The sequence below is a fragment of the Natrix helvetica genome (genome assembly GCF_964273705.1).
Source record: "Natrix helvetica genome assembly, chromosome: 4".
Taxonomy (NCBI): Eukaryota; Metazoa; Chordata; class Lepidosauria; order Squamata; family Natricidae; genus Natrix; species Natrix helvetica.
The window spans coordinates 8,865,301-8,888,094 of record NC_138550.1 but is presented as its reverse complement, the minus strand read 5'-3'; the positions used below and the strand labels follow the sequence as shown (position 1 = coordinate 8,888,094).

Here is a 22,794-nt window from a genome sequence, read left to right as displayed (position 1 = left end):
TAAAAAAAATCAGAGATATTTTTCTTAAATCAAAAAAAATCTGATTTTTAAAAATTTAAATTGGATTGTTTTTATTTAAATCAGATTTTTATCAAATTTATTTTAATAAAATGCTGTTGGTGTAAAAATATATCTAAAGATTGTTTTCTCTTTATGATACATTATTAATTTAGTTTATTCAGCCTGAATTGGAGCTTAGTCATGTAGCATGAGGCTGTATATTCTGCAAAATTTACAACTCATCCAATGAATCCAAGCTCTGCAAGCTAAATACGAAACCTTCATTTTTTAAAAAAATTATGATTTAAATCGAGTTGATTTAAATCAAGCCCTTTTACTAGTGATTTAAATCATGATTTAAATCATGACTTAAATCGTGATTTAAATCGTGACTTAAACCGTGATTTAAATCGTGACTTAAACCGTGATTTAAATCGTGACTTAAATCGTGATTTAAATCGTGACTTAAATCGTGACTTAAATCGACTTGATTTAAATCAAATCCACCCAGGTTATCAACCGACAAGTTTCTACTTGGTGATACTTTTTGTATGGTAGCTTCTAACAGTAAGTATAGTGAAAAAATAAAAACTAAACTCATGTTCATTTCATTCATTGAGAGCAGTGGTGCCCAATCTTTCTAGCTTGGCTGCCCGGCTCCGCTTGCGTGGAGGGTGAGGGTGGCAGGCGCCTGGGCGTGCGCAGGGCTCCATTTGTACGAACGGTGGATGTGCGCACCCTCCACTCGCACAAATGGAGTTTCATGCATGGGGGGGGGCAGTCCTTGCGCTTGCGTGTGAAGCTCCACTAACGTAGACAAATAGTTTCATGCACAAGCCCAAGCACCCTCCACACCGCGCGACTGGAGCTTTCCACATGCATGTGTCCATTTCTCCCACGGTCCAGTTTCAAACAGGCCACAGCCCAGAAGTGGGGCACGGCCCAGGAGTTGGGGACGCCTGATTTAGAGATTTTCTAATTTAATCCTCCTAAAACTAAGCTTGGAACCTTCTGAAAAGGGTTGAGAGACCTGCATACTTGAGATTTTTTGATTGGGGAGGAGGAACACTACATTGTACTGTGTGTCATCCGGTATTCCTGGGGAGTTTTAGGGTGGGGTATGTTATAAATGTATTTAAGACTCCCCCATCCCAATATTATAGCAAGGTTAGTTGCTGTAATAAACCTACTGACACATCTCAACATGTCAGCATGCGAACGAGGGAGGGCGGGGGGGAAGCAATGTAAAAGATGACCATTAATCACATAGTCAAATGAAAAAGGAGGTATGATGAAGGTAACATGTATAAATATCTGAGTTAAAACACTTGAGTTAATATGAATTATGTTTGTTGACTGTGGAAGAGATGCACGAAAGCCCTTTTGTAACCAACTGATACACTTTCTGCAGTATGTAAAGAAGGATGTGTTGTGTTTGTTTTGAAAATTTTTTAAAAAACATTTATTTGAAAAAAAAAGATGACCACTAATCACTTGGCAAATTTGAAGATGTGTGGGAAACAGTCTGCTTCGTATCACTAGCTGTTTTCATATAATTCACCCTCTGATAATCTTGTACTGTACTTATCTCATGGCCAGACGCCCAAAGAGGAAACCACAAACATCTAACCACAAAATAGCTGTTCTTTTCCGTCCCTGGGTTTACAGGTTAGCTCACTGGAACAGAATCTTAGGTATTTAAGCAGTGGAATACTACATATTTCCAAAGTACTAATTTCTAGTAATCTCTTAAAACCTGAAAATGCTTTCTGAAACATGTGCAGACCTGTGAATGTCAACTGTTATTTCCAAGATAACTGCATAACAAAAATGGGCGGTATCTAAAATTTGGGTAGAACTCACATTATGACGTTATGAAATACACCCATTGAATTTATGGTCTAAATCAGGGGTGTCCAAACTTGGGAACTTTAAGACTTGTGGACTTCAACTCCCAGAATTCCCCAGCCAGCATGGCTGGCTGGGGAATTCTGGGTGTTGAAGTCCACAAGTCTTAAAGTTCCCAAGTTTGGACACCCCTGGTCTAAATGAACATGAAGACAGCTATGTACATTTTATTTATTCATCTAATCAAATTGTATGCTGCTCAGCGATTCTGGGTGGCATATTTTTTTTAAAAAAAAATTAAAAATAAACATATATTTTAATCAAGGTTATGGCTCCTATCTTTTAAGGCGAACTTCAAAATCATGTTGGCCCAAATTTTAATTTTGCAACAAAATGTTTTGAAAGGAATACATTACACGAAGAAGATGAAGAAAGCTTTTGTCTTTCAGTAAGTTTGAAATGGCATTGGTACTGACCATTAGTTTTGCTGAAAGTCGGTGTTGTTAAATACGCCACAGTTGTCAAGTGAATCGCTACGCTTATTAAAGTTAGCAGCATGGTTGTTAAGTGGGTCTGGCTTTCCAATTACCGTATTTTTCAGAGTATAAGACGCACCGGAGTATAAGACGCACCAAGGTTTTGAAGAGGCTTTTTTTTTTTAAAAAAAAGTAGGTAGATAGATAGAGGGAGAGAGAGGGAGAGAAAGAGAGAGAAATACTGTAGGTAGGTAGGGGGGGAGAGAGTAGGTAGGTTGGTAGGTAGAGGGATAGAGAGAGAGAAATAGAGAGAGAGAAATACAGTAGATAGGTAGGGAGGGAGGGAGTAGATAGGTACATAGGTAGGTAGAGTGGGAGAGAGAGAGAGATATACAGTTAATAGGTAGGGAGAGACAGAGAGAGAGTAAGTAGGTAGGTAGAGAGAGGGAGGGAGGGAGAGAGAAAGAGAGAAATACAGTGGATTGGTAGGGAGGGAGGGAGAGTAGGTAGGTTGGTAGGTAGAGGGATAGAGAGAAATAGAAAGAGAGAGAGAAATACAGTAGATAGTAGAGGGGGGGAGAGAGAGAAAGTAGGTAGGTAGATGTTTCCAGGTGTATTTATCCATGTGCTGGAGAAGGAAATCGCTGAAGCACCTAAGACTTTCTTTCTGCTGGCACAGCACTTGATCAATGTAATTCTCATCAATCAGTTAAAGCTTTCCAAAAGGGGGAAAAAAGTTTTTTCACTCTGCAAACCTCCCAAAAACGGCCTGCTTTTCAGGAGAAGAGGCCCGGGTTTTTTTTCCAAAAAAAAAAAAAAGAGAAGCATGAATAGCCTTTAGGGGGCTTGCAGAGTGCTCCTGGGGTGTGTGTGTGAAAAACGAGCAAAAAACGGCCCTGTTTTTTTGTCAAAACAATTGCATGCATAGCGTTATGGAGGCTTATAGAATGCTGCTGGGGGCGGAGGGGGGTAAACGGCCCATTTTTTGCTCATTTCTGCCCTCCACAGCCCCCAAGAGCTCTCTGAAAGCCTCCTAAAAGCTATGCATGGCCATTTTGGTGAAAGGGGCAGGGTTTTGGGAGGGAAAAAATGCTGTATTCGGTGTATAAGACGCACCCAGATTTTCAGCCTCTTTTTTGAGGAAAAAATGTGTGTCTTATACTCCAAAAAATACGGTAACTCCGCCAGCCAGAAGATCGTAAAAAGTGATCATATGACTCCAAGACACTGCGACCGTCATAAATATGAGCCAGTTGCCAAGTGGCTGAATTTTGGATCACGAGACCAGGGGGATGCTACAACAGTCATAAGTGTGAAAAACGGTCCAAGTCACTTTTTTCAGTCCCTTTGTAACTTCAGTTACTAAACAAATAGTTGTAAGTTGAGGACTATCTGTAATAAAAGTCACGGTCTATTGCAGGGCTGTCAAACCTGCGGCCAGCGGGCTGGATACATAACGCACCGCCATGGCCGGTTTAGCAAAAGGACGGGGGGGAGAAGAAAGTCCAAATACGTCACACGACGACGTGAGTTTGACACCCCTGGTCTATTGATAATACAAATTGCAATCCTAACACACACCAGAAACACACTACACTAGGAAATGATGGTTTAATAAACATGCATTTGGAGCTCGTGCAAATTTGCATCTAAGTAAATTGTGTTTTACTTATAAATAGGAGCCACCTTTGGTGGGAAGGTAGCAGTGTTCCGTGCACCTTCGGCGTTTAATCATGCCGGTCACATGACCACGGAATTGTCATTAGACAGCGCTGGCTCTTCGGCTTAGAAACGGAGATGAACGCTTCCCCCTAGAGTCGGAAACGACTAGCACGTCTGTGCGAAGGGAACCTTTACCTTTAATTGTGTTTTAATTTACTCAGGTACATTCTCAAATAAGCACACACACCCCGAGGATCCCAATTCATAAAACAGCGTTCCAGAACAGAACAGTCACACTAAGGCACGACGTGCCTACTTTGACGAGAGGATATTAGAGGATGTGATTAGGTTAGGGTAGGGCAGGGGTGTCCAAACTTGGGAACTTTAAGACTTGTGGACTTCAGCTGGCTGGGGAATTCTGGGAGTTGAAGTCCACAAGTCTTAAAGTTCCCAAATTTGGACACCCCTGGGGTAGGGAGAAACGTGACGGTGACATTTCATGCAGGAATTTCAACGATTCTGATCGGGTTTACAAGAGAGAATGGAAACAAGAAAAAGGCCCTATTTTTATTTTTAGTTTTGCCCCATGAAAGGGAACCTGAAAAAGCAGCACTGGATATTTAATTTAAAAGGCAACTCACATCTAGGGAACTTCTCGTTTTTTAAACTGCAGCACGGCCACCGAGAGCAAAAAGAAAGAAAGAAACCAAATGTTGTAAAATTCAAATGCTTCCCATCATCGCTCTTGTAACACCAGCCATGTTTCTCAGCGGAGTTTCAGGAACCGAGAACTGCAAACAGGAAAGTGTCTCGTTGTTGGTGACCCGGTCCTAACCATTCTGGGCAAATGGGACACAGAGGTCTCCTATAGCCCCAAGCAACTTGTCCTCAGAGGCCTGAGAACCAAACCAGCTATTTCTCCCTGCTCCCCCTGCCCCCACCCCGCCCAGGGCTATTATTTTGTATCTGGGGATGACAGAAACATGATTAACAGCTAAAGGTCCGTTCCCATAATGCACCAAAGGGACAAAAGGGCTTTGTGACCGACAAGAGGGAATCTTAAAAAGGAAACCAAGCAGACCCACTCATTCTTCCCAGGATGGCTGTGTATGGAGACAACCCGAAACTTTAGCCCTTAAAAGCTTCTCCTGTTACTGCAGGCTCACCTTGCAGGCAAATGCTTTCCTGAGATGCAGAGAAATCAGCCGCCTATTGGAAATGCAAATTGCTGTTCCAAGCCAGAGATAATGGTTGGGAATGGAGGAGCTGCCTTGTAATTCAGGACTAGCTTGTCTGCAGCCCTGATTTCCTCTCTGACAACATCACTACGGACTTTATCCGGGGAAATTGTACGAAGTTAGCATCCAGCCCTTTCCCAGAAAAATGAAATATCCTGGGAAGTATTGAAAAGGCAGAATATTACACTTCCCTGGATGTGAACAGGCAGAAACATGTTTTAAAGACAGAGTAGCTCCCTGCAGCTTCTTGCTCACCTCTCTTGTCAATGGGTCATTAAGATGCCCAAGCCAGTCCCTTTACATTGTAGGAAGTTATCACCCAGCCTTCTCCCAGAAAAATGAAATATCCTAGGAAATATCGATAAGGCAGAATGTTATATTTCCCTGGATGTGAAAAAGGGAGAAACACATTTTAAAAACTAAGTAAATTCCTGCAGCTTCCTGCCCATCCTCACTTTATCAATGGGCCATTAAGAAGGCCAAGCTAGTCCACTTTACATAATAAAGAGTTCTCCCCTTCAGCTCCAGGGGGATGGGAATGAAGGCAGGATAATATAAACCTTTTACTCAACTGACCACATGGCATCTGAGAACTCAACTAAACCTGGATTCAAAACTCAGCCTAGAGGGTTGCCCTTGCACGGGCCCATGTGAGTCTGACAGCCAATCAGAATACATTTCTTACACAGGAACAGGAAACAGATAGGTGGGGCCGAACAGATTATAAAAAGCCCTGCAAGCCCTTCTTCAGTCTCTGCTCTTCCCTTCTCTTCTTCTCCACCAACATTGAAGCATGTGATCCTCCTTTCCTGTTCAGGACTCAAGCCATGTAATCCTGTCCACCATTAAACCATCTTTCCAAGCAGCCTCCATGTCTCCAGTGTCTTTTTCCTCACTTGGAGCCGAACCCAGAAGGACATTTCTTTCAACAAAATGAAAACCATGAGTGCAGGCCAGCAAGGTACAGTTAGCTTCAGGAGTGCGTGTCTCTCCCAAACAAGTCAACAGTAAACAGTAACAGAGTTGGAAGGGACCTGGGAGGTCATCTAGTCCAACCCCCTGTTCACGCAGGACACCTGTATTACGGATTCGAACCACCAAACTGCCGGCCTTTCTGATCGACAAGGGTCTTAGATACTGAGCCACCTAGTCAGACAAGGAGGAAGTTACATTCCTTTCTATCTGTGTGTTGATTTTTTTAAAAAATCCCAACTTTTATTACTTTACAAATAACTCAAGGCAGTGAACCGATTTAATACTCCTTCCTTCTTCCTGTTTCCCCCCACAAAAACAACCCTGTGAGGTGGGTTGGGCTGAGAGACAAGGACTGGCCCAAAGTCACCCAGCCAACTTTAATACCTAAGGCGGGATTAGAACTCACCATCTCTTGGGGATTGGCCCAAAATCACCCAGTTAGCTTTAATGCCTAAGGCAGGACTAGAATTCACAGTCTCCTGGTGATTGGCCCAAAGTCACCCAGCCAGTTTAAATGGCTAAGGCGGGACTAGAACTCACCATCTCTTGGTGATTGGCCCAAAGTCACCCAGCCAGCTTTAATGTCTAAGGCAGGACTAGAATTCACCATCTCTTGGGGATTGGCCCAAAATCACCCAGTTAGCTTTTGTGCTTAAGGTGGGACTAGAACTCACAGTCTCCTGGTGATTGGCCCAAAGTCACCCAGCCAGTTTAAATGGCTAAGGCGGGACTAGAACTCACCATCTCTTGGTGATTGGCCCAAAGTCACCCAGCCAGCTTTAATGTCTAAGGCAGGACTAGAATTCACCGTCTCCTGGTGATTGGCCCAAAATCACCCAGTTAGCTTTTGGGCTTAAGGTGGGACTAGAACTCACAGTCTCCTGGTGATTGGCCCAAAGTCGCCCAGCCAGTTTAAATGGCTAAGGCGGGACTAGAACTCACCATCCCTTGGTGATTCAAGGGACCATCCAAAGTCACCCAGCCAGCTTTAATGGCTAAGGCGGGATTAGAGCTCATCATCTTGGTGATTGGCCCAAAGTGGAGTGGAGTGGAATGGAACAGAACAGAACAGAACAGAGAACAGAACAAAACAACAGAACAGAATTCTTTATTGCCCAAGTGTGATGGGACACACAAGGAATTTGTCTCCGGTGCATAACTCTCAGTGTACATACATGCAATATATGAGCTTTTAATTTTTCCTTTCAATTGCAGCAGTGTAGAAAAAGAAGCAGCTGCTGTAGAAAGATCATGTTCTTACATTCCACAATTTCTACCATTTCTTAAGAAAATCATTTTCACAGAGGTTTTTTTTTTAATTATTATTATTATTATTATTACTCTGTCTCCCTTAAAAAGCAAACCTTTGCAACTGAGAAAGATGAGGCCAAATCAGGCCAGACCAAATACGGCTGTGATGCAGCTGAGAAGAGACTACAGAGCTGAATCCCAGAATATATAGGGCCATAAAGCAGACGTTTGGGGCCAAATATTCTTCAAGTTCCTTCCAACATTGCAAGCCTGATTTTATACTCAAAGTTATATTTGTCTTGTGAGAATTTCATCAGAGAGGACCCATAAGCTAGGAAACAGCAGCATTCTTTGAAAGGGCTCCAAGGAGAATGATCAACAAGCTGAAATAACTTTTACCGACAATCTAAATCATAAACCCAGCTGAAAGCATCTCCCTGCTAGATTTTCCAGAAATAGTTTTTAAAATAAGAGGCAGATGGAGTTTAAAACCGGTGCCATAAAAATGTATAGAATATGCTTCCATTCCATTCTATGAAGGGTTTTTTTTTAAAATGCACAGTAGCACTTACACATTGTAAGAAAACAGCCTCTAAACGTCAATTGCTTGATATTAGGGCCACCGCAGAGAAAGTGGAAGCTTATTAAATTAGAGGTTGCATAATAAAAGGTTCCAAAAATGGATCTTGGCTTGGGAATATCAAAAGTGCTTCTCACTCACAGAGCTGATGGAATTACTGCAGCAGTTAAATTCCATCCAGCTTCACTTCAGCAATCTTTGTGGGATTCTAAGTTTATGTATGATGGTAAAATGATGCCTGCACACATTCTCACATATTCACCACGGAAATGGCAAATAGCAGCAGACAAACTAAATGCATTGTCTAGGTCAGGGGTGAAAAACTACGGCTCCTTTACGACCTGTGAACTTCAACTCCCAGAATTCCTGAGCAGCTGTCAAACAGCCAATCAAACAGTCCAGAACCAGACCACGACTCAGAAGTATCGGAACAAGCAACACTAATTTTACATCACCAAAGGCCAACAGTCAATCAACAATCAGACCATGACTCAGAAGCAACAAACAACATCCACATTAATTTGCATCACATAAAAAGGTATTTAACGATCAATGTTCTGACAGACGAGCACAATTCAAAGTGCACTGATGATGTCTCTTCTAATGGTGATGAAACATTTGCCACTAAATTGCCAAGCTCGGAGCTCAAACCAACAGCCCAACTACCAACCCAAGCTACTAATATTCAAACACATTTCAACTATTTTTTTCCTTTTTCTTATTAAATCCTAAATATCTAATATCAAATGTTTTAAGTATTTCATTTAAACTCTGGACTTCTTCCTAATAATTTTTTTCATCACAATGATGAAAAATACAGTTGGTCTTTCATAGCTCTAATTAACTGCAATTACTAGAGCCGTTTCATCAAAATTAACCTAGCTAATGTTATTTATTTTAGATGTAAAATAATTTCTACTTGTTCTTTTTATATTTTTGCACTCGTTCCACTAATGCTTTGTTTCTTTGCTTCCTATAGTCTTTCCTTTCTGTCCTATACTTTCCTATTTATTTTGTTTTTGTTAGTTGCGAAGTCATGTCCGACCTATTGCGACCCCATGGACAACGTTCCTCCAGGCCTTCCTGTCCTCTACCATCCTCTGGAGTCCATTTAAGCTCACGCCGACTGCTTCGGTGACTCCATCCAGCCACCTCATTCTCTCCCGTCCTCTTCTTCTTTTGTCCTCAATCTTACCCAGCACGAGGCTCTTGTCCAGGCAATCCTTCCTTCTCATTAGGTGGCCAAAGTACTTGAGTTTCCTCTTCAGGATCTGGCCTTCTAAAGAGCAGTCAGGGTTGATCTCCTCTAGGACTGACCGGTTGGATCGCCTTGCAGTCCAAGGGACTCACAGGAGTCTTCTCCAGCACCAGAGTTCAAAGGCCTCCATTCTTTGGCGCTCAGCCTTTCTTATGGTCCAACCTTCACAGCCCTATATTGCAACTGGGAAAACCGTAGCCTTGACTATACGCACTTTTGTTAGCAGGGTGATGTCTCTGCTCTATTTGTTTTATTTACATTCCATTTTTCTCTTCTGTTTGTCTGGGTGTTTATGTTTACTTAACATACACCATATTGACGATATTTTGAGGTGTCATCAGTTTATCTGTTTAAAAAAATCAGCACAATCTCTTAAACTACATGATAGCAATCTGACCTCAGTCATGATCTTAAAGAAACAAAGTTGAGTCTTACAACACCCTAAACCACGAATTTTTCACACTATGTTTTCATAAAGGAAAGACTTTGTTGTACCAGTCTGGAAGAGAATACAACTCGAATAATTAAAAAGCCCTGGTAGAAGAGAAAAAATTGTGTGAAAAAGTATCTGACTCTAAATCTTCCTTTTTGTTTTTTTAAAGTAAGCATAAGTGTTCAGAGCTAAGGGGAGGGGACAGGACTACAGAACATCTAGGGTGAAAGATGTGTAAAAACCCACCCTTCTCCTAGAAGAATGAAATATCCTGGGAAATATTGAAAAGGCAGAATATTATATTTCCCTGGATAAGAAATGGAGTAACATGTTTTTAGGCAGGAAACAGACTCACTCTTAATAGCCCCCACCTTTGTCAATGGGCCATTAAAAAGCTTGAGCCACTCTATTCTACATAACAAAGATCTCCCCTTCAGCTCCAGGGTGATGGGATTAAGGCATGATATATTAGCCCTTTACCCATCTCACCACAGGGCACCTAGGAAGAAGCAATGCTCAACCAAACCTGGACTCAAAACACAGCCTAGAGCTGTCCCTGCATGGCCCCATGGGAGTCTGACAACCAATCAGAATACAAGATCAAGATCAAAGGGCATGAAATCAGGGACTTTCAGCATCTCAGTCTCTTTTTTCTTCTTCACCCAACATCTGGAAGCATGTGATCCCCCTTTTCTGTTCAGGAGCTCAAGCCATGTGATCCTGTCCACCATTAAACCATCTTTCCAAGCAGCCTCCATGTCTCCAGTGTCTTATTCCCCACTTGGAAACTGAACCCAGAAGGGCATTTCTTCCAACAGATGACTGTGTAGATATTGTGGTTTTGAAAACAAAAGAGGATAAAAGATTGTGTTACCTGAACCACAGGTTATTTGGTCCTATTTAACTGCTTTGGCTCATATTTCATTAAAACACTCCTGCAAAAACTCTAGGACATGAGGATAAGGGAAAGGAAAGGGGGGGAGGGGGATACGCCATCATTAAAATATTTCATGAAATGGGACCCCAATCTCAAATTCCAGTTAGAATTATAAAAACTCATTAGTCAGAGAGCAAATCCGAAATGAGTAAAACGAGAACTCATATTTACAAAAGTGGATTTGACTGTTCTCAGTCTCAAATCAGTCATCTTGGAATACGTTGTAATATTTAACGTTAGCAAAACTGAAAATCCAAAGGTTTAATCATAAACTACACGGTTAAGTTCCATATGCCCCCCCTTTTTTTAATATTCTTTTTTACGTACTTATTTGCACACATGAGAAAGTAATCCCTAACGACTCCTTTCCATAGAAAACTCTAGCTTTACATGCTCCTTTCCAATGTTTAGTACAAAATTCAGACACATCCACTGTGAATCACTGCTAAGGATTTATCACCATAGTAACTAATCTCGCCTATTGTCCATGCAACTTCAGAAAATTGCTGGATGTCTTAAAGCGATGTTGCAATGGATCTGCATTAAGTACATGTCATGAGCAAAATGAAATATTTAGCCTATAAAAATTTTTACTGGAATCATTCAGCATTTTAAAGAAGCTGTCCAATTCTTTGGAGTCAATTCCAGAAAGGTGATTTGCTATATATGAGGGAGGGAGCCAACAGCACATCAGTTTGCCATTTTTAAAACAGCCATATCTCTGACTGGAATCACGTCAAAGCCTCAGGGTGCAAAAAAAGATATCTATGCTTTAAAGAGTTTCACACAGGTGTTGAGTTCATGTTGCCACGTCTTCCACAATTCTAAGGACGGGGAAAGGTAAAAGCAAAAATATTTAGGGGAAACCAGATAGGAATTGAAGGTGCAGTACAGGTAATCAGTACAGATACAGGAAGTTATGAAAGGAAAAGTGAACCAAGGGGATAATGAGGCCCAAGAGGGAGACCTGAGACCCATTGATTGACAAGGGGAAAGATTAAGAAAAAAGGCCATTCAGTGAAACTAGAACATTGAGTGAGATAAATAAGGTTCAAACCATTTAAACTGCTAAGGCAACTCAAACCTGTGTAGGAAGTTAAAACCCACCCCTCTCCTAGAAAAACGAAATATCCTGGGAAATATTGAAAAGGCAGAATATTATATTTCCCTGGGTAAGAAATGTTTTTAGGCAGGAAACAGACTCACTCTTAAAAGCCCCCACCTTTGTCAACGGGCCATTAAAATGCCTGAGCCAGTCTATTCTACATAACAAAGATCTCCCCCTTCAGCTCCAGGGTGATGGGATTAAGGCATGATAGTATTAGCCCTTTACCCATCTCACCACAGGGCACCTGGGAAGAAACAATGCTCAACCATACTTGGACTCAAAACACAGCCTAGAGAGTGGTCCTTGCATGGCCCTATGAGAGTCTGACAACCAATCAGAATACAAGATCAAGATCAAAGGCCAGAGAGGGCATAAAGCCAGGAACTCTCGCTTTCTTTTTCTTCCTCACCCAACATCTGGAACAGTGGTGTGTTGCAGGTGGTACTCCCCGGTACGGGCGTACGGGAGCCTGCCCGGAGCACCCTATACCGTTCCGGTACGGTGCTCCGGAGGGTCCACCTGCCCGCCCAAGCTCCTTACTGGTCTTTTAAGTCTTCAGCGCTTCCGCGCATGCGCACAGCATGTACAGCACCTGCACGATGCTCCACCTGGAGCGTCGCGGAGTCTCGCGGAGGCGCTAAGATGCATATGCGCGCTGCGCGTGTTCATGTGGACGCCGCCGGGCCCGTTCCAACCGTAGTGGTTGGAACAGGATCCGGAACCCGCCACCGATCTGGAAGCATGTGATCCCCCTTTTCTGCTCAGGATCTCAAGCCATGTGATCCTATCCACCATTAAAACCATCCTTCCAAGCATTCTCCATCTTTCCAGTGTCTTTTCCCCCATTTGGAACTGAACCCAGAAGGGCATTTCTTCCGACACATGCTTGTAACATTCGGGGGGAAGGGGGGAAGGGTCCAAGATGGCAAAAGTTGCAGATAGAGCTAACCACAATAACACTAATGATAGGCACTTTGCCTTGACCACCATAAGTCACTAACAACACAAACCTGATGCAGACTCTGTAGCAGGCGTGTCAAACTCGATTTCATTGAGGGTTATGTTTGACCTCGGGGTGGGGGCATGGTACGGTGCAATGGGGCCGGGCATCCACCACATGCATACTTACTGCCCACGACACTCTAGCTGCTCGGCACACAGGCGCGGAAGCCCCAAAAACCTCAAATACCAGTAAGGAGCATGGGCAGGCGGCTGGAACGGTACCTGGTGCTCCCGGCAGGCACCGGTAAGCCCGTACTGGTCGTAATCCACCAGTGCTGTGGCTCAAGCGCTTTGCCAGTGGAAACAGAGCTCGGGAGGCTCTCAAGCTCTGCTTTTGCTGGCAGAGGCATAGCGGGCCAGTCTAAGCACCTCGTGGGCCAGATCCGGCCCGCAGGCCTTGAGTTGGACACCCCTGCTCTATGGGTTATCTGACACAAAACCCCAAATGGAACAGGTTCTTATTACGAGTATCTATTGGAAGATGAAGTGTGAATTGAAAAGGAATTATTTTTTTCAAGGACTTTAAATCAAAAAGGAAAGGAGAGACACTTAGTGGGTATTAGGACAAACAAAAGGTCCAAACGAAGACTTCATTCTAATGAAGATCACACATAAGCACTGTAGGAAGTTAAGACCCACCCATTCCTAGAAAATGAAATATTTTAGGAAGTATTAAAAAGGCAGAATATTTCCCCTAAAAAGAGAAGTAGAAACTCAAGAGATGCAGGAACTCAGCCCCCACCCCACCCCCACCTTTGTCAATGGGCCATTAATGCCCGGGCGAGTCTATTCTACATAACAAAGATCTGCCCCCTTCAGGCAGAGCCATTTCATTGCCCTTCATTGCACCTCCCACCGGGTTTCAACCAAACTTAGCACACTGACAACCTACAAAGCTAGCTATGACCTCTGAGGGCAACCAATCAGGATACTCTTCCTGTGCCCCAGGAAATTCAAAGCCCAGAGAGGGCATAAAACCCAGGGACTCTCGGCATCTCTTCCCTTTTCACCCAGGAGCTCCAAGGCATGTGTTCCTGTCCACCATTAAAACCATCTTTCCAAACAGCCTCCGTGTTCCCAGTGTCTTTTCCCCCCACTTGAAACTGAACGCAGATGGACTTTTCTTCCAACAAAATGTTTTCAGGAGTCAGATCCCCTCCCAAAATTGAAAGAAAACAGTTTACTGGCCTCAGATTAAAAAGAAGGAAAGAAGGGGGCGGGATAAATGAAGGAAAGAGTGAAAAAGATCAGAATGAAGGATAGTATTAGAAAGCCCAGGGATCACTTTGGCTACCCACTCTTCTATAAATGGGTGGGTGGGTGGGTGTAATTCTGATAAATGCTAGATAGAATTAGTACACTGTTTAAACTGAACTCGGATACAAAAATAATTATCATAATCAGCAGGCTTCGGCAAACAAGAACAGTTGGTAAAGGTGAAGATAGAAATGATGGAAAAGCAGAGAACATCTTCGTGGGAGATTTTGCTTATTTTATATTTTCCCCACTCCTGTCAAAATCAAAACAGGCAGAGAGGTTGAGATTTGGAAAGATTGGATGGAGATAAATGCAATGGATCAAAAGAGATGAGACACATATAAAACCTCCACATGGTTGAAAGCCATACTCTTCACTGCATTCCTAAGATATCAAGATTTAATGCTGCAGAGATTCTCCAACTTTGCCTCCAAGCAATCTTGTTTAATTTCCCACCAGACCTTCTAAAGCTTATTCCAATATGGCTGGCCATCCCGCTGCTAGAAACCTCCTGGATAAACCTTCCTTATCCTGATGCCCTCCAGATGTGTTGGAAAGCACAGCTTCATCCTGGGTGGGAACCATGAAAATTGTAGTCCAACACATCTGGAGCACGTCAAGCTGGGGAAAGTTGTTTTAAAGGCACAAAATGATGTTGCTACTAGATCTTGGGAACCCGTCAATACGTGGTTGGGGAACGGGAGAGCCAAGGGTCCCAATAAGGCCTAAAAGATCCCATGGTGGGTGGGCTACAGCAAGAGTACTGTGAACTTGGCAACTGACGATTCAATCTGTTTTAATATGCAGATTAAGCTCTGTAACTGTTGATTTTGAATAACAAACCCAAAGAAGCAAAGTTGTTTCTGAGCTGTATTTGCTGGTGATTGAAAGACACTGTAGTCCAACACAACTGGAAAACATCATACTGTGAAAGGCTGAACAAGGGTATCCAGGGAAAAGTTGGCTTGAACTTCGAAAAGCTGAAAATTTAGGAGCTTTCAGCTATTAAATGTTCCAATTCTGAAGATCTTGGGCCTGGCATAGTAAGTAGGATATTATGGAGCCAAGCAATTATTATTTCTTATTGGACGTAAGAAATAGATCTAACTTTCAAGTTTTACCATATGGATGAGCCACGGTGGTGCAGTAGTTAGAGTGCAGTACTGCAGGCTACTTCTGCTGCCTGCCGGCTGCCTGCAATTTAGCAGTTCAAATCACACCAGGCTCAAGGTTGACTCAGCCTTCTCTCCTTGCGAAGTGGGTAAAAGGAGGACCCAAATTATTGGGGGCAATAGGCTGACTGTAAACCGCTTAGAGAGGGCTATAAAGCACTGTAAAGCGGCATATAAGTCTAAGTGCTATTGCTATATGAGGTACTCAACTTCCAAGGAAGAAATGGTGAGCTGAAGACATCTTTACTTCAGAACCAATGACTTCAGTGCAACGAAGAGCTGGTAAACACGATTCCTCTCTGGATAAGGAGATGACTTGAGATTGCACACAAGTGCTCCACACACTTACTCTTCACGAGAAGACTATAAGATAGTGGTAAGAAGTCATTTCTTTATATATTTCCACCCTTTTTTTACTGAAACAAAGCCAGCACTCCACACACACCCCAGCAAGATTTATAGAAATACGGCAGCTCCGACCACGCTTTAAGCCCAAACCCCAGCCTGAAGATGGCGAGTGAGACCTCGCTGAAACATTGCCAAGACAATCTCAATCTTACACGGGAAAAGACCCAAATACTACAAGACTAGCATATATACACTATATTGCCAAAAGTATTCGCTCACCCATCCACATAATCAGACTCAGTTGTGAGCGAATACTTTTGGCAATATAGTGTGTGTGTGTGTGTGTGTGCGTGTGCGTGTACGCACTCTGAGGGAGGGGCTGCTTGTTTAGATTCTTTATTTAGATTCTTATTCAGATTCTTACTTAAAAACTAAAAAAATAATGCAGCATCCAGGAAAAACTGTCTTACTCTTTGCAGGGAATGTACCAGCTGATCACTGCTAGCACCACACCCTTTAGATCAAAGGTCATTTCAAAGAGGAGGGAATATTTAAATTGGATTGGTGTTAAATGAAGGCGTGATGACTTACTATGAACGTGTCCCCACTGTTTTATTTGTATCTACTTGTATATTTGTATTAGTTTTATAGTTTTGATATGGCCAAATGATTAAATCAATAAAGATTCTATTCTGTTCCATTCCATTCCAATTCTATTCTAATTTTTTCTGCATTCTATTCTATTCCATGCCATTCAAGCCCAGCGTAAGCCTAACCTAACCTATCCAATCCAATAAGAATCGGCTATACCCAAGATGGCGAACCTATGGCATGTGTGCCACAGGTGACATGTGAAGCCCATTATGCGGGCACGTAAGCCATCACCCAGCCCAGCTCCACCGCGCATGTGCGCGTGCCTCCCGCCGGCCAGCTGTTTAGGTCTCTGCCGCGCATACAGGAGGTGCACATGCAGGAGATGTGCATGCTTGGGGAGGGTTGCATGTGCATGCAAGGGTCTGGGGGGAGCACAGGTGGGGTGCGGTGTGCCCCCCTCGCACACCGTTTTTGATTTTAGGAGGCTTCAAGGAGGCCTGCTAGACCCAAAATGAGGCATGGGGGGGCACCTGCATGTATGTGGGAGCAAGGGAGTCATGCGTGCATAAATAGATGGCGGGGCCCATTGCATTATGGGTGTGGGCATGCGCGCTGTCACTCACGCACATGCGATTTCGGCAGGCGAGGAGGAAAAGGTTAGCCATCACTGAACTATATAAATCAACATATGGCCGTTTGCGTGTTTTTATTCTAAACAGAATATACTCTCCTTGCCTTGCTACTTTTACCGAGTCTACATTCCCCATTAGATTATACGTTACAGCTGCAATTTTTAATTTTCTGTCTTAGTTTTAATTAAAAAAAAAATAAAGCTCATTTAAGCCGCTCACCCGACTGCCTAAAGAGCAGATTGAAAGTTGCATAATAAAGTGTTTAAAGCAAACAGACAGAAAGAGTTGCCAGAAGCCAATGATCAAACGTCCAAGCAATGCCATCATCGGGACCAAGCCAAGTGAGAGGAAAATAAGCCAAAGAAAAAAGCAGACAGAATTATGACTCCTTTTCTTCTCCGTGGATCCCAGGAGTAGCTTTACTCCATTTGCTTAACTTGGTTGCCAAAGTTTAGAAGGTCTTCTTTTTTTTCTTTTTTGGCGCTCATCCCCACAAAAAGCCAACAATAGAAAAATCCAGGAATAAAATCTCAAAGAAGGCCCCTGGCCCTCTGAAGTGATAGAGCTAGGTTATGAATCTACAGCAATCTTTCAAAGGTTAGGCATTGCTATAGAAATGCAGCATGCGTGGGGCCCAACTACAATGTGAAAGATAAGGAACATTAGCCGGTATGTAAAATGAGTTGATTCTGGAGAATATAATCCTAGGTCAAAGAAAGTTTTGTAAATGTGTAGCGTTATAAATCAACGCTTTCGTTTCTACTGGAAGCCTCTTGAAAGTCAATGACTGACACATAGCATTTGGGTCATGTGGTTTTGAAAAGTGTAAAAGGATAGCATAACAGAGTTGGAAGGGACATTGGAGGTCTTCTAGTCCAGCCCCCTGCTCAAGCAGAAGACCCTGTATCATTTCAGACAAATGGTTATCCAATCTCTTCTTTAAAATTTCCAGTGTTGGAGCATTCACAACCTCTGGAAGCAAGTTGTTGCATTGGTTTAATTGTTTTGTCAGGAAATTTCTCCTTAATTCCAGATTCCTTCTCTCCTTGATTAGATTTCACCCATTGCTTCTTGCCCTGCCTTCAGATGCTTTGGAGAACAGTTTGACTCCCTCTTCTTTGTGGCAACCCCTGAGATATTGGGACAATGCTATCATGTCTCCCCTAGTCCTTCTTTCTCTTAAGCTAAACATACCCAGTTCCTGCAACCATTCTTCATAGGTTTTAGCCTCCAGTCCCCTAATCCTCTTTGTTGCTCTTCTCTGCACTCTTTCTACAGTCTCAACATCTTTTCTACATCGTGGCGACCAAAACTGGATGCAGGATTCCAAGTGTGGCCTTACCTAACTGACAATTGTATTGTGAATCAACTGATAATACATAGCTTTATATGAGATACTGTATAATGGATTGGAAAGGGGAAAAAACGAAGTAAAGGAAGGTATCGGCTCCTCACAGACTTAATTTGGCAGAATGCATTTTAAAAGCATTTCGGAGTATAAGACGCACCAAGATTTTGAAGAGGCAAATAAAAAAAAAGTGTTTGCACTCTGCAGAACTCCCAAAAACGGCACATTTTTTGTGAAAACGGGCTTGTTTTTTGTCAAAAAAAAAAAAAAGGACATGCATAGCCTTTAGGAGGCTTGTAGAGTGTTCCTGGAGACTGGGGAAGGGGGACAAAAACAAGCAAAAAAGGACACATTTTTCACTCAATTTTGCCCTCCCCAGCCCCCAGCAGCACCCTGAAAGCCTCCTAAAGGCTGTGCACGGCCATTTTTGCAAAGGGGGCGGGGTTTCAGGAGGCCAAAAATGCTGGATTCAGTGTATAAGACGCACCCAGATTTTCACCCTCTTTGTTTTTGAGGGAAAAAGGTGCGTCTTATACTCCAAAAAATACGGGAACTATATGGACCTGCAGACAGATATTTAAGTCCTGTGGGTTCCATGAATCAGAAACAGCAACATTTTTATTAGTAAGATATGAAACCCCAACAGTGTATTTTAATATTTTAGCATTCAGATATAAATAACATTGTAGCTAACTCATATCTATGGAATTAGGATAGAAATGGATTTTGACCGTTGCAAAGAAGACTTTTAATTGTTGGTTGCTTTTAACTTTTTCGTTATTTTATTGATTTATTTGTATCCTGCTTGTATTAGTTTTACAAATAAACTGAAGCTGGCAAGCCTACCCAACATGACTTCCTCCTCTTATTTGCCCCACAACAACAACCCTGTGAGGTGGGTTGGGCTGAGAGAGAGTGACTGATCCAAAGCAACCCACCTAGCTTTCATGGCTAAGGCAGGCCTTGAATTCATGGTCTCCTGTTTTCTAACCCAGTGCTTTATCCACTAGACCAGAGTTCCACAACCTTTCTGGATTAGCGGCCTGGACAGGGGGGAGGCCTTTATATGTGCATGCGCAAGTGCAAATGGTGCCATGAGTGCAGGCACGATGCAAACGGGGTGCTGACGGTACCACTTGCGCAGCAACGGTAGCACCCATGTGGCAACAGTAGAGTCTGTGCAGCACTTGGGGCGACGGTAGTGCCCACACAGCACCCACATAGGTAGTGCCTGTACAACACTCATGGTGACGCTAGCAAGAATGGGGTGTATATGTGAACATGTATGCTGGCCAGCCAGTCATGCAGCCCAGTGGCCAACGGGCCACGGACCAGTTGTAGGCTGTGGTTCACAAGTTAGGGACCCCTGCACTAGACCAAACTGGCTGTCATTATTCTAATTCTCATTATTTTATTCTCAGGATTAGAACCAGTGGTGGGTTGCAGGCGGTACCTCCAGGGACGGGCTTACCGGAGCCTGCACGGAGCACCGGGTACCATTCCGGTACGGTTTTCTGGAGGACCCCCTGCACTCTTTCCCATGGTTTAAAGCTGTCGGCGCTCCCGTGCATGCGCATGGCGCGTACAGCCCCTGCGCAATGCTCCGCTGAGTAGCTGGAGTGTCGCAGAGGCTTGCGGAAGCGCCATTTGATGCTACAACGCACGTGCGCGAGCATGGGGGTGACGCCGGGGCCGTTCCAACCATACTGGTTGGAACAGAATCCGGAACCCACCCCTGGTTAGAACTTTCACTTTTTTGCAGGAATTCAGTTAGGGAAAAAAAAACAGAACGCCTTTGTAAAATGCCGCTCTCTTAAATGGAAGACCGGGGGGGGGGGGAAATCATTACATGAATATCTATCATGGTATGTCATCACAATATTTCTTTCTTCAGCCCATTTGTTCCTTGGCTGTCCTGTTAAAATTAACAACCTTAAGTGGTTTTGGAGCTTGGGAATAGTGGCTAAGGAACTGCAATAGTAGGAAATGGTCCTGCACAATGGATATTTCATTGTTTTAAAAGCAAATGAATAACTAACTCCTTACTGGGCATTCTCCCAACGTTTCCTGAACTTTTTCGCACGTGGTGTTATATAATATAATCCCAAGAAAATTAAATTTCCAATGAAATGTAGCTATAATTCAGGAGTTTATTTTTTTCTTTTCTTTCCGCATAAGAACTTCTTTGTTTGGGCGAAGATATAAAAGCACAGCACATTCCATTTCAAATAAACTTTTAACATAAAGTAAGAAAAAGTATTGGCAACATACCTGAAAAAGAACATAAACAGGGCCGCTGTTACACAGAATAAAAGGACCTATAAAAAGGGGGAAAAACATTATTTAGACAACTAATCCCAATAAGTACTTCCAAACCAAAATCAGATTTCAGGAAGTTTTAAATAATTCAGAGACCTCGTAGACACATTACAAAAAGTGAACTTTACAGTGAAAAGTGTCAATAACAAATTTACAAAGAATAGGGGTTCTTTTTAGCCACATATTTTAGCCACATATTTGGGGATGAGAAGGAAGCCACTGGGTTAGTCAACTTGTTTCTGTCTAAGCATTGCCTATTATTGCCAGTTGAGTTACATTTTGCTGTTTTATGGGTGTAAGCCATCTAGAAATACGTATGTGATTTACTGAAAAAAGGGGGGAAATTAACGAAGTAGAAATGTATATAAAAGATAGGGCAGAACAAGAAGCAATGGGTGGAAACTAATCAAGGAGAGAAGCAACTTAGAACTGAGGAGAAATTTCCTGACAGTGAGAACAATTAACCAGTGGAACAACTTGCCTCCAGAAGTTGTGAATGCTCCAACACTGGAAGTTTCAAAGAAGAGATTGGATAACCATTTGACTGAAGTAGTATAAGTTTTCCTGCGTAAGCAGGGGGTTGGACTAGAAGACCTCCAAGGTCCCTTCCAACTCTGTTATTGTATTGTATTATAACATGAATGACGTTCTTGTAATACACACTTATGAAAAATATAATAGAGAATTATATCATTAAGTAGTACAATAAATACGAATTAAAACCAAAAAAGCCTTACAACAGAATAGAACAGAGTTGGAAGGAACTTTGGAGGTCTTCCAGTCCAAACCCCTGCTCAGGCAGGAAATCCTATACCATTTCAAACGAATGGCTCTTCTTTAAAACTTCCTTATTGGAAGGCTGCCATCATGTCACCCGTAGTCCTTTATTTCAAACTAGACATATCCAATTCCAGCACCGTTCTTTATATGTATTAGCCTCCAGTTCCCTAATCATCGTCAGAAGCTGAAGTGGTGCAGTGGTTAGAGTGCAGTACTGCAGGCTACGTCTGCCGACTTCCTGCAATTGAGCAGTTCGAATCTCACCAGGCTCAAGGTTGACTCAGCCCCCCATCCTTCCTCGGTGGGTAAAATGAGGACCCAGATTGTTGGGGGTGGGCAATAAGCTGACTCTGTAAACCGCTTAGAGAGGGCTGTAAAAGCACTGTGAAGCGGTATATAAGTCTAAGTGCTATTGGTATCTTTGTTGCTCTTCTCTGAACTCTTTCCAGAGTCTCAACATCTTTTTTATACATTGTGGAGACCAAAAGTGGATGCAGTATCCCAAGTGTGGTCTTACCATAAGGCAGGGGTGTCAAACTCAAGGCCCGCGGGCCGGATCCAGCCCACAGGGCACTTGGAACTGGCCCACAGGGCTGCCCTGGAAACAGCAAATGCCCATGGTGCCTCTGCCAGCAAAAATGGAGTTCGGGCAATTCGCTCCATTTTCGCTGGCAGAGAGCTGCAGGAGGATGTCTCCAGCCCCGCCAGGGCCACCACAGGTGCCCCGAACACGAGTGATGTCGAGCTGGCCACGCCTGAGCTGGCCACGCATACCCAGGTCAAACACAACCCTGATGCGGCCCTCAATGAAATCAAGTTTGACACTCCTGTCGTAAGGCATTATAAAGTGGCAGATTTATAATTGTTTCTATTCTCCCTCCTACCCACCTGCATCCATTCATCTACTGCAATGGCGCTCGTAACTGGATTTACTACAGATTAAGCAACAATTAGCAAGAGTCCACAGACGTGGCCAAAGTGTGAGCACTCTCTGACTTGAGTTGCACATATAAACACTCCTTACAACCCCGTTACATTCCATTGCTACCTACTCGCATAAGCCCTCGCACAATTTCAGCAGAGGCACACTAACACGCTTAGGTTTCAGCACGTCAGTTCAAGTTAATTATTTCATTTTATCTCAGCAGCGGGTGAAGTTGGCAACGGTTCAAATGGCCACAAGGCACTTTTTGGTCATTAGCAGTCAACGTGGGAGCATGTGATTAAATAAAGACTGTGGGTTCGCAGTAAGCTCTTTTCACCTTTCTTGAAAGGCGAAAACTAACTTGTGTTAATTTTTAATCGCTGTTCTAAAACAAATGTGTTTATAATCGTTAGTGCTACTTTGATAGTCCATAAAAAGAAAGATGACATTTTAAAAATTCTTTCTCCATTGCTGATAGGATTAACATTTAATGTTTACTAACTCCCCAAAAGCCTTTGTTATTCAATAGCTGCTTAGCTTGAAACTTGGTTAAAAGTAAAAGTTTCTACTGTCCAGTCGCGTTTGATTCCAGGGGCCGGTGCTCATCTCTGTTTCTTAGCCGAGGGAGCCAGCACTGTCCGAAGCTATTTC

The 22,794-nt window shown here is 43.0% G+C and overlaps 1 protein-coding gene across 1 annotated transcript in view; it reads right to left on the bottom strand.

Moving 5' to 3' along the window:
* TMEM135 (transmembrane protein 135) overlaps positions 1–22,794 on the bottom strand; it is a 172,329-nt gene that overhangs the window by 40,434 nt on the left and 109,101 nt on the right. The window contains exon 6 of the mRNA XM_081950357.1: positions 20,391–20,437. Coding sequence (XP_081806483.1) covers positions 20,391–20,437 — 47 coding nt within the window. The remainder of the gene's footprint in view (positions 1–20,390; positions 20,438–22,794) is intronic.